At 42.1% G+C, this 12,272-nt stretch overlaps 1 protein-coding gene and 1 pseudogene across 1 annotated transcript in view; one reads left to right on the forward strand and one right to left on the reverse strand.

The window, feature by feature from the left end:
- Nucleotides 1–12,272, reverse strand: part of NFE2L3 (NFE2 like bZIP transcription factor 3) — a 95,363-nt gene that overhangs the window by 47,417 nt on the left and 35,674 nt on the right. Inside the window, exon 2 of the mRNA XM_077121277.1 lies at nt 5,143–5,322. Within this exon, the coding sequence (XP_076977392.1) occupies nt 5,143–5,322 (180 nt within the window). The remainder of the gene's footprint in view (nt 1–5,142; nt 5,323–12,272) is intronic.
- On the forward strand, nt 404–948 carry LOC143685438 (protein tyrosine phosphatase type IVA 1 pseudogene; annotated as a pseudogene).

The raw sequence follows: 12,272 nt of genomic DNA on the forward strand, positions 1-12,272 counted from the left end.
CACTGCTTCTTATTAAGAGGTTCATTTCATTTCCCATTATTCCCAACTTTATACTCAAAGCACTGAGAATTTCAAGTCGAGTATATTGGAGTAGACTTCAGCTTCTTCACACTGTTTCTGTATTCAATTATTAAAATTCTTTCATAACCCTATTGAGTGTTTTTTTTTTTTTTTTTTTTTTTAAAGGAAAGACAGAGAGAAGGAAGGAAGGATAGAAGGAAGGAAGGGAGGAAGAAAGGGAAACATCTTTTTTTAAACATTTTCTTGTATTTTGTTTCTCCGTTTTTGTTACATGGGCTGGGGCCGGGAATCGAACTGAGGTCCTCCGGCATAGCAGGCAAGCACTTTGCCCGCTGAGCCACCGCGGCCCGCCCCCTATTGAGTGTTTTTTAACTAAATTAACATGGCTCAAATGAACCACGCAGCTCCTGTGGAAGTCACATACAAGAACATGAGATTTCTTATTACACACAATCCGACCAATGCAACCTTAAGCATACCTGTAGACGAACTTAGGAAGTATGGACTTAGCACAATAGTGAGAGTATGTGAAGCAACTTATGACACTGCTCTTGCGGAGAAAGAAGGCATCCATGTTCCTGATCGGACTTTTGATGATGGTGCACCACCATCCAACCAGATTGTGGATGACTGGTTAAGTCTCATAAAAATTAAGTTTTGTGAAGAACCTGCACTGCTGTTCATTGTGTGGCAGGTCTTGGGAGAGCTCCAGTACTTGTTGCCCTAGCACACTGACTGAAGGTGGAATGAAATATGAAGATGCAGGATAGTTCATAAGACAAAAGCAGCGTGGAGCCTTAAACAGCAAACAACTTTTGTATTTGGAGAAGCATAGTCATAAGATGCGGCTGCACTTCAAAGACTCCAATGGTCACAGAAACAACTGTTGCAGGCAATAAAACTGGGGTGCCCGATGCTATTGCCTTGGAAGTGGAACCCGAGAGAGGAAGAACCTAATTTGTTGTATATATTAACCAACATGTTGAGGAATAAGTCCAGTGAAGCTTCCATAGGAGTATTGAAAAGCAGTTTTACCATGCTACAAGTTTGACAGAATTGCAGCCTCTATGTTTGGGATACAATCAGCTTGCTTGGACATTTAGCAAAAGATTTCTTGCTGGTCAGCATTTAAAATGGGCTTATCATTTGTAACAGCTGAACTTTCCTGAAATCATGCAGTATTGAGTTATAAGTCCTCTTTTAAATCTCTTCTCGTGCCAGAATCTTATCACTATATGTGAAATCTAGAGAGATTAGGTGCCAAAATACCCAGCACAATACTCGTACATTTTTAGTATCATATAGAATTTAAAATCCCAGGAACAATGAACACTCTAGATGTTATGGGGTTTATTCCTTCAGTCATCTCAAACATTGAAAGCGGGCCTGTATGGTTATTTACCTGTTCACTTTATGTTTACATCTCCCACATTCGTACCAGTATCATCAGGTTTGTATAGCCATTGAATTTTGTTAGATTTTTACCAAGTCTTGTGGTGATTATTTAATATCTATAACTCATTTTGTGATGTTAGAGAAAACCTTCATTTTGAAACTTGACACTGTACAGAAGAACATGTCTTTAATGTCTCCAGACAGAAAAGCCTTGCAGTTAATTTCATGTTTGCACTTTGGGGTGCAACTTAACCAGGAGGGCCTGACAAATAAATGGGAGGGGGCTATTAAATATTTTTAGTAAAATGCTGCTTTTGTCTTGTGCAGAACATGTAGAACATGCTCTTTAATTTAGTAAATACTTTTTTAAAGATAGAGATGCTTTGTTACGGTAGCTACAATAATTTTTAATCAAAATTTCTGAAATTCTTGTAATTTTTTCCATATCTATTGGAAGTTGTTTACCAGAAATTTTTCTTTGAAGTGTGATTTTTTTCCCTTTTTTTCCCCAACCTCTCTTGCAAAAAAAGAAGTAGCTTTCTGCTGATTCAGCAGACATCTAATATTTTATAAGCCTTTTGAGCTGTGTAACTTCATATTTGGATACTTGATAATTTGTTTTATTATAATTGATAATGGTGATGTGTATTAATGTTAGTTCAACCATATATTTATGCTGTCTGGGAATGTGTGGTTATGGTTCTGTGGGAGAAATAATTTGTCAGCGTTCATCGGCGTGCGAAAGCTTAAACATCTAAATAAATAATGAAATTCAAAAGGAAAAAAGCAGCATCATACACAAGGTTTTCATAATCACACAGTCACATTATAAAAGTTTCATCTCCATACAATTGTTTTCAAGAATGAAAGCTACTGGAAGACAGGATTTTGATGTAAGAGAACCCAACATTTTCTGAGTAAGCTGTTCCAGCATCATTTTCTGAAAAATTCATCTTTTCCCCATTGATTTCCATATATAAACCACACATATACCCTGCTCTGCCATAGTAAGGCTTAGCTGTATAGCAAAACTACACATGCATAAACACACACACAGAATACTCAGGGATCAGAAAGGAATCAGATTTAAAAATGTGGCTTTTTTAGGATCAAGAGCTCTTTTTCCTCACCTCTCTCCATTAAGCTGGGGACCATGTGGCACAAATAAACATCTCATTACAGGTTAAGAGTAGGGAGAGAGCATTGTGGGTTGAGGTAGTCCTACAGGCCTCTTAGAAGAAGAAACAGGTTTGGGATAGGAAGGGGCCGAGAGGAGAATGAAGAGAATGGGTAAAGGTGTGGAGGTGCGATTGCCGGTGTTGAGGAGCCAGAGAAAAGATCACACAGCGAGAGTCAGGGGCTTGTACCACCAGGTAGTGGAGGGAAAGGCAGGGGAAAAGAGGATGGCAGGATGTTCGATCATTATGCCAGGGAATCTGGATTTTATCCCACAGAGAATGGTGAGCCATGAGGCAAAGAAGAGACATTGGGGGTAGGGTGGAGGAACACACCCTATATTTTAGAAAGATGAATCTCGTACATGTGCGGGGTATGTGGGAACCGGGAAGACTGAAGGCAAAGAGCCAATCAGGAAACTCATGAGCAAGGGAATGGCGGTAGATAAAAATGGGCTGAATGAGGCAGACACGGTGCGGAAGACAGGGCCTGGTGACTAGGTGGCACTCAAGGGAGAGGGCAGCCAGAGACAGTGCTGCAGCTCCCAGATGATAAACAGGAAAGTCAACTGGAAGCATATGAGAGGCTGAGAGGAGTGCTAGATTTTAAACAGGCATAACAGGATGTTAAAAAGGAATTTTTCCCAGGTAGCTTCTAATAAGGGTCCAAGACAGTAGATGCCAAACACTTCTGCAAAATGAAATGCTAGGCTGCCACTGGGCCCCTCACCCAACTGAGGGTTATGAAAGTACTGAAGTTGGAGAGGTCAGGGACTGCTAAAGGATTCTTTAGGGGTGAGCTCTCCACAATTCCCCTTCACTTCAAGATTGGCAAGAAGGACTTTAAGGCGATAACTGAGAAAGAGGGGTGTGTGTTCCCTGTAGCCGGAGGAACACAATGGATAAGTGTCCAACACTTACCTGAGAAATATAAAGGGCAAGAGGCCAAGCAAGGGGTGCACTTAGGGAAGTGACTCCCAACTTCAGGTATAAAGAGCATGTTTCCTGGACCAGGTGCTAGAGAGCCAGCATGTGGTTGAAGAGATGAGGTGCATGCCACTGAAATTTCAGGAAGGAATCCCAAAGTGGAGACGGAGATGCCTTAAACTCTTGACAAAAGAGAACTACAGATGAAAGACTCCCAGCTGTGGGGCAAGAGTCTCCACACAATCTTTGAAATGAATGAGCCCACCAGACAAAGAATCAATCATGGTCAAGGGAAACCAATGTCGGTCAGTGCCCATCAATAACACTTCCTCAGTTCTTACGGCCCTCACATCCAACCTACCCTCATACCCAATCCCTGAGGATGCAGCCTAACCAGCAGGGTAGGGACTGGGAAAAAACAGAAGCCAGCCACACATACACTTTTCACTTCAGATTGCAGTACATGAGATGGGACAGGAGAGGCTGAACGTTTGGTTCAGAGTTTTTGAGAATTATACTGGATTATACTTATCAATCACTACACTTGGAAGACCAGAGGGATTTTTATCTGAGAGCATCTAGAAGTCATGGGGCCTGTCTTAGATTTCACCAAAGTATAGAGAAGAATGAGGTCCCCCAAACAGGCTGGAGGGGAGGAGCAAAGAGAGCAAAGCTGTTTTCTGATTTCACTCCACAAATTCCTCTTATTCAATGAAATGTTACACAGTCAAGGGCTACAGTGGTGATGGGGCTGTCTCAGAGGGCCAAGGCCACTCTTGGATGATGGAGAGTGGCCAAGAAGATGTTCAAGTCACAGGCCCCAAACTCTCCTTCCTAGGAAGGGGGCAAGGCTGAGGCAGGTCATGGCTAAACACCATCAGAGCAAGACCTGCAAGGGTATGCCCTCCATGTGGAAGTACCAGGGGGTGCAAGGGGTGTGGGACCTCCAGGCCTGTCTCTGGAGCACCTAACCAACAAACTTCTGGGCAGGTCCTCAACGGGGCTGACTGGAAACCAGAAGAGGGCCCAGGTGAAAGAAGAGGGGAAGTACAGACTACAGACTGGAGTTCCTCTTTCAACACCTCTGCTCACCAGTGAAGAAAGAATATGTGCAGATACTGAGCAGCTGAGCTGGTGGTCCCATTGGACCTGAATGGGCTCCTAGACACCCAATGATTCAGCTTGCCCACCAGGAGATGGAGAGAGGATATGAGCCCAATCCCCAGCTGATACTGAAAGTGACTTGCCTGTGGGGTCCTCCGGCTCTAAGGACTTGGCCAGTCTGGTGGCCTCTGCAGGGGGCTGGTTGAGGATTCCTGGATTCAAGATGCCAGCCATCTCTTTATCCCTTGCCATGGCAAACACAACTAAAAATATCTGCTAGCAAGTTTCTGGAGAAATAAATATATATATATATAAAACACTTGAATTTACCTAGAGATAATTAATTCTAAGGGAGAATTCCTTTGTAAATCAAATAACCACTACCTCAGTTTAAAGCAAAAATAACTTTCTCATATATTAGATTTGCCTTTATATACAAAATTTATTTTCCACACAAAATGTCAAAGTCACAAAGTCTGTGTTAAAGAGAGTGCTGACCACAATATTCTGATAAGCTTACCTCATCTCTAGATTCAGAGGCCTTTTCTGCCTCCCAGTTGGGTTCAGTTGCTATTTTATTCTCATCTTCACTGTTGTGCTGTGGTGATTTCTCCTTCTGGGCTGACATCCTTAGTTCATTTTCCCCATGCTGGCAACTGTAATCCACAACGTCACAGCGCTCTTGTAGCTCCTCCACCTCCTACAAAAATACAGGGAAGATGTGCAAGGTAGAAATCTGTATTTCATCAAGTCAGTCAAACTGTCTTTAAAACTTCATTGTATTTATTGCACAGCGATCACAAAAACCCACAAGTCAAAAGCTAAGACTTGGCATCTTATTATTTCAGTTCCAAAGAAACATCTAATTCTGAAACAAAGGTCAGTTTTGTACCCTTTTCTTCTTAAGTACTATCTCTGAGACAGACCATTCTAATCTGCATAAATTAAATTAAATTATACACATCGGTAAATCATCTGAATTTAAAATACTTGCAAATCTGACTAGCTTCAGAAACCTATGTTACCAGCTGGCAGTTTTATTTAGTTTCCTGCTGAAAACAGATCAAACAGCTAAGGTGGAAGGAAAACTGGTTACAGAGTTGACTTCCAATTTCCATACGCAGTATTGTTTGAATATTTTACAAGGAATATGTATAATTCCTTTGACAATGAGGGAAAAGATAAACACATTTTATTTTGAAAAATTAACAACAAAGCTTAAATTATTATTCTACAGATATTTTCTGCTCTGCTTATTTGCCCAGATTAATTTTTCTACCTTTAACTGAACTGAGACTTAACTTATTAAATAAGGCCAGGAATCCTTCTAAATGCTCATATAGTTACATTTAGCATAAATATACACACACACACACACACACACAATTATGAACACAGACTGACACTTTCAATTATGATAGTAAAAGATCTCAGTCTTTGTAAAAAATTTTTTCTCTCTCCAACATCAATGTTTCTTAAACTCTTTCAAAGGATCCATTTCAAATTTATGATTTCCAGCCACATGGCACACTGGACTAACTCAAGGACACCACACCCCTTTCTCCCAATGACAGAAATGCTAATCTTAAAAAAAGGAAATCCACAGATGCCAAGAACAAAGTGAGAAATCAAAGCAAGAGCAGTAAAAGGAGGCTTTAACGGCCCACAGGGTTTTACTTGCTTCTCTATCTGCTAGATTGTCCCCAGCTCTATGATACCCTCTGCCTTCTCTCTGGATACTGCAATGACTTTCTTGTTCCTAGCTCGATCAATTTTGCCCCTTTTGCACTAGATCCCAAACTGCTCGTATGCTCAAGGACATCTTGCCAGTTACTCAACCCTCTTTTCTACATCAACAATTGTTTCCTTTCAATTGGATAATTCCCAGCAGTCCACAAACATACAATACCACCCTATCTTTAAATATCCCTCGCTTGGCCCCAACTTTCCCTTTAGAGTCCACGCCATTTCCCTGCAACCTTTTAGAGCAAAATTGTCTAGTTACTGAATTAAGTGTATCCTCGCCTGAACCCATTCCAATGAGGATTTTGCTCCCACCACTCCACCAAAACAGCTATCAAGGTCTCCAAAGAACATATCAAATTTCGCAGTACTCAATTCTCATCTTACTAGACCCACTGGTAACACCTGACTTAAACAGCCAGTTTATTAGCTAATAATAAACAGCCAGTTTATTAAACTGTTCTATTAGCCAGGGAAAAAGAATCAGCAGGAAATATCCGTAGACATAAAATGTATAAAAGTATCTCACGTAATTGTGGGAATGTAGAGTACAAAATCTGTAGGTCAGGTTGTGAAGCTGATGATTCCAATGAAGGGTCTGGATGAACTCCACTGTAGAGGCTCATTGGCCGAAGCAGGAAGAAAAACTGTCTTTTCTGAATCCTCCTTAAAAGCCTTCCAGTGATTAGATTAAGCATTACTCATTGCAGGAGACATTCCCCTTAGCTGATTACACATGGAATCAGCTCCGGATGTAGCTAACGTGATCATGATTTAATTCTAAGAAATGTCCTCATACCAACAGACAGGGTAGCACTTGCCCAACCAGACAAACGGGAACCACCATCTGGCCAAGCTGACAGACGAACTTGACCATGACAGTCCACCCTTTGTCAATTTGGCAGCTATACTCATCACCTTAAACCATATTTAATTTCTAAATGGAAAGCAATAAAAGACACATTTTTTCTCCATCTAGCAATACTCAACTGTTCCATGTACAACTGGAAATGTGTTAAATCTCCCCAGAATGAGGTACAAGTCCTTAGGTAACATTCATTTTTAAACTTCATATCTTACAAATTAAATACTATAATATGAACAAGACAGCATTACAGTCCTTCTTTCTATAACTGATCACATGGTCATAGTTCATATTTACCACGACCTTCTTCCACTACCCATTCTATGTTCCCGTTAGCCTCAGCAAACACTTCAGCTGGCCATGGTTCTTTGCCTGGTGGGGTGACCCAAACCTTCATTCCTGAAGTTTCAGAGCCATTGGTAGGCCTTCTTGGATTGGGTTGTTGCAGTTTTCCACTGATTTTAATCACAGGGCATGGTAATACCAAAAGACGCCTAGGGGATCTCCCATATTCCAGCAAAACTCTTCTTTACCTCCACTGCGTAGTTGCAGTCCTATTTCCCCCTGATAGTCAGGGTCAATCACCCCAGCCAGTTCAGTAATCCCCTACTTGCTTATTGATCCAGGGCATGAGTAGCCCAAAGTGACCAGGTGGCAGCCTTAGATTCCAGTTCAATGGAACCATTGTTGTTTCTCCTGGAGGAAGCACTCCCCCATCCAAAACTAAAACCTGTAGACCAGTAGAGCTCAAGGTTGCTGGGACAGGAAGCAAAAGTTTTCCTAGTAGATCACCAGAGGTAATAGTGAGTGGTGCCACTCCCATTTCCACCTCTTGGTTCCTGGACCCATGGATCCTGGCTATGGGAGAAACAGCACCATAGTTGACACTGATTCAGAGCACACACAGCCTTCTGGAGAACATCACCCCAGCCCTGCAAGGTATTGCCACCTAACTGGCACTGTAATTGAGTTTCCAAAAGCCATTCCAGTGTTCTATTAATCCAACTGCCTTGGGATAATGGGGAACATGGTAAGACCAGAGAATTCCATGAGCATGTGCCCATTACCACACTTCCTTTGCTGGGAAGTGTGTTCCTTGATCAGAAGCAATGTTATGTAGAATATCATGATGATGGATAGGGCATTCTGTAAATGCACAGATGGTAGTTTTGGCAGAAGCACTGCGTGCAGGGAAAGCAAACCCATATCCAGATTATGTGTCTATTCCAGTTAGAGCAAATCGCTGCCCCTTGCATGAAGGGAGTGGTACAATGTAATCTACCTGCCACCATGTAGCCAGCTGATCACCTCAGGAACGGTGCCATATGGGGGGCTGAGTGTGGGTCTCTGCTGCTGGCAGATTGGGCACACAGCAGTGGCTGTAGTTAGGTCAGCCTTGGTAGTGGAAATCCATGTTGCTGAGTCCATGCATAACCTCCATCCCTACCACCATGACCACTTTGTTCATGAGCCCATTGGGCAATGACAGGAGTTACTGGGGAAGAGGCTGACTGATATCCACAGAACAGGTTATCTTATCCACTTGATTATTAAAACCTTCCTAAGCTGAAGTCAGTCTTTGGTGCATATTCACATGGGACACAAATATCTTCATGTTTTAGCCCATTAAGAAAGGTCTATCCACATACCTCTTCCCCAGACATCTGTGTTGCCAATTTTCCAATTATGGTCTTTCCAAGTCCCTGACCATCCAGCCAAACCATTAGCAACAGCGCATAAGTCTGTATACAAATGCACCTCTGGCCAGTTCTCCTTCCAAGCAAAATGAACAACCAGGTGCAGAGCTCAAGTTCTGCCCACTGGGAAGATTTCCTCTCACCATTGTTCTTCATGGACACCCCAGAAAGGGGTTGGAGTGCTGCAGCTGTCCACTTTTGGGTGGTATCTGCATCTCGTGCTGAACCATCTATAAACCAGGCCCGAGTTTTCTCTTCCTCAGTCAATTCACTGTAAGGAACTCCTCAAGAGACCATAGCTTTGGTCTGGGAAACAGAAGGCAACGTGGTAGGAGTAGGGGCCATGAGCATTTGGGCTACTTCCTCATGTAACTTACTTGTACCTTTAGGACCATCTCTGGCCTTATCTCATATATACCATTTCCATTTTAGGATGGAGTGCTGCTGCACATGCCAAACTTTATGGTTTGGTGGGTCAGACAACACCCAGTTTATGATAGGCAACTCAGGTCTCAGGGTAACTTGGTGGCCCATGGTTAAGTGTTCAGTCTCTACTAAGGCCCAGTAGCAGGCCAAAAGCTCTTTCTCAAAAGGAGAGTAATTATCTGCAACAGATGGTAAGGCTTTGTTCCAAAATCCTTAGGGTCTGCATTGTGATTCTCCTATGGGGGACTGCCAAAGGCTCCAGACAGCATCTCTATTTGCCACTGACACTTCCAGCACCATTGGATCTGCTGGATCATATGGTCCCAGTGGCAGAGCAGATTGTACAACAGCCTGGACCTGTTGTAGAGCCTACTCTTATTCAGGTCCTCACTCAAAATTAGCTTTTCTGGTCATATAATAAATGGCTGGAGTAACAAACCCAAATGAGGAGTAAGTTGTTGCCAAAATCCAAAGAGACCAACTAGGTGTTGCGCCTCTTTTTTGGTCATTGGAGGGGCCAGATGCAGCAACTTATCCTTTACCTTAGAAGGGATATCTCGACATGCCCCACACCACTGGACATCTAGAAATTTCACTGAGGTGGAAGGCCCCTATATTTTTGTTGGCTTTATCTACCATCCTCTGACACGCAAATGCCTTACCAATAAGTCTAGAGTAGTTGCTACTTCTTGCTCTTGTGGGAGGCAGAAACGATCAACTTCCCTGTGGACAAGATTATGACACAGGGCTGGAGAGTTGATTAGACCCCTGAGATAGGGAATTATTCCCTATCTCAATATACTTTCAATAGATATCACCTTTTTAGTTAAGAGGAAACAGAGAGGCTAGAAGGAACTGCCTGAAAATTCCAGTAGCCATGTTTCTTGAAGATGACTGCATAGTGATAGAGCTTTCACAATGTGACTGTGTGATTGTGAAAACCTTGTGTCTGATGCTCCTTTTATCTACCTTTTGGACAGATGAGTAAAAAATATGGATTAAAAATAAATAAGTAATGGGGGAACAAATGTTAAAATAAATTTAGTAGATTCAAATGCTAGTGATCAATGAAAGGGAGGGGTAAAGGGTATGGTATGTATGTTTTTTTTTCTGTTTTCTTTGTATTTCTTTTTCTGAATTGATGCAAATGTTCTAGGAAATGATCATGATGATGAATATACAACTATGTGATAAAAAAAGAATGTCATATTGTATGTTGATTGGTTTTATTAATAAAAATTTTAAAAAGGGAGGGAAACTTAATATGTTGCAAGTTAAGAGTTTTTGGACTGTGAAAATGTTAATTAAAGGAAGTCTATAGAAATGTCCAATCTAAAGCATACAGGTAAAGATACCTTGATTGAAGAAGGCCGATAAAGCCGATGAAGTTCAGGGTTTCTCTCTCAAGTGAAAAGGCACAGGGCAAACATGGTCAGGGTTTCTTTCTCAGCTGGAAAGACTCATGGTGAACATGGAGTCATCTGCTAGTTTCCTCTCCAGCTCCCTGGGAGGCGTTTTCCCTCTTCCTCTCCAAAAGTTGCTGGCCAGTGTACTTTCTGCTTTATGGTTCTGTGGTGTTCTGTCGTCCTTCTCTGCTCTGTCTGAATCTCATGTCTTTCTCTCTTGTCAGTCTTGAGCTTTTTCCAAAGTGCTTCTTCTTTTAAAGAATTCCAGTAAAACAAATTGAGACCCACCTGGAATGGGTGGAGACACGCCTCCACTTAATCCAGTCTAACACCCACTCTTGAGTGAGTCACATTTCCATGGAGATAATCTAATTAAAGTTTACAACACATAGTACTGAATAGGGATTAGAAGAAACCACTGCTCCCACAAGATTGGACTAGGATAAAAACATGGCTTTACTACGGTACATAAACCTTTTCAAACTGGCGCACTCAGTATGTCTATTCCAATTACGCATTCTGGAACTACAAAATGGGTCTGGGGGTCCACTGGACCCACTGTGAGACAGACTTGAGCTAAAACTCCACTGATCACCTGGCCTCCATAAGCCCCACTCTGAGTGGTGGACCTGAGTGATGTTTTGTGTCACCTGGAATTAATGTCACTTCTGAACCAGCGTCTTATAATCCCCAAAATATCTGATTATTTTCTTTTCCCCAGTGCAAAATTACCCTTGTAAAAGGCCGTCGGTCTCCTTGGGGAAGGCTTGCAGGAAGATTAACAGTATAAATTTGTGGCAGTGTAACAGGGTCCTACCCCAAAGGGACCTGACCTCCCCCTCATTCAAGGGGCTCTGGGTCTGTAAAGTGTTTCAAGTCTGGAAATTGATTAAGGGCCATGACTCTTTATTTTTGTAATTCAAGTTAGACTTCTGTTCACTTAACCCAGAACTCTTTTGTTTACACAGCTCAAATAAGAACTTAGTAGACTGCCCATCCACCGTCCTTCTAGGTACCCCATGATTTACTAGCCAACACCACAAGTCTCTGCAAGTCAGATTATTTTGTCTTCTGCTTTGAGTCTGCTGTCTATTATGACAGCCACGTCCACCTTGTCTTTGGCAATTAAGTGCTGCCACCTGGCTCCTGTCAACTCGGGATTCCATCATCCCCACTATGTTTAAGGATTCCAGCTCAGTGACAGCAGTACCGACAGTAATATCTGACCTACAGAGAAGTGCAACTACAGAGCTTTTCAGGGATGATGGAGTCTCACAAATTTATTTCTCACAGTTCTGGTAAAAGGTGCATCCTCCAGACATTCCTGGGGTGTTAAGAGCAGGCTTTCCATGATAAATAAGATTTTCCTTCAGGACACTCATAGAAACATTTACATCTGTCAGATGGTGTAAGCTTCTCATTTGACATCTTAAGCCCATCCCTTTCATTCATTAATGTATACAGTGTATCTAATTACAACCAGCCAACATCTCCATACATCCTATTTCCACAA

The sequence above is a fragment of the Tamandua tetradactyla genome, chromosome 1 (genome assembly GCF_023851605.1).
Source record: "Tamandua tetradactyla isolate mTamTet1 chromosome 1, mTamTet1.pri, whole genome shotgun sequence".
Classification (NCBI taxonomy): domain Eukaryota; kingdom Metazoa; phylum Chordata; class Mammalia; order Pilosa; family Myrmecophagidae; genus Tamandua; species Tamandua tetradactyla.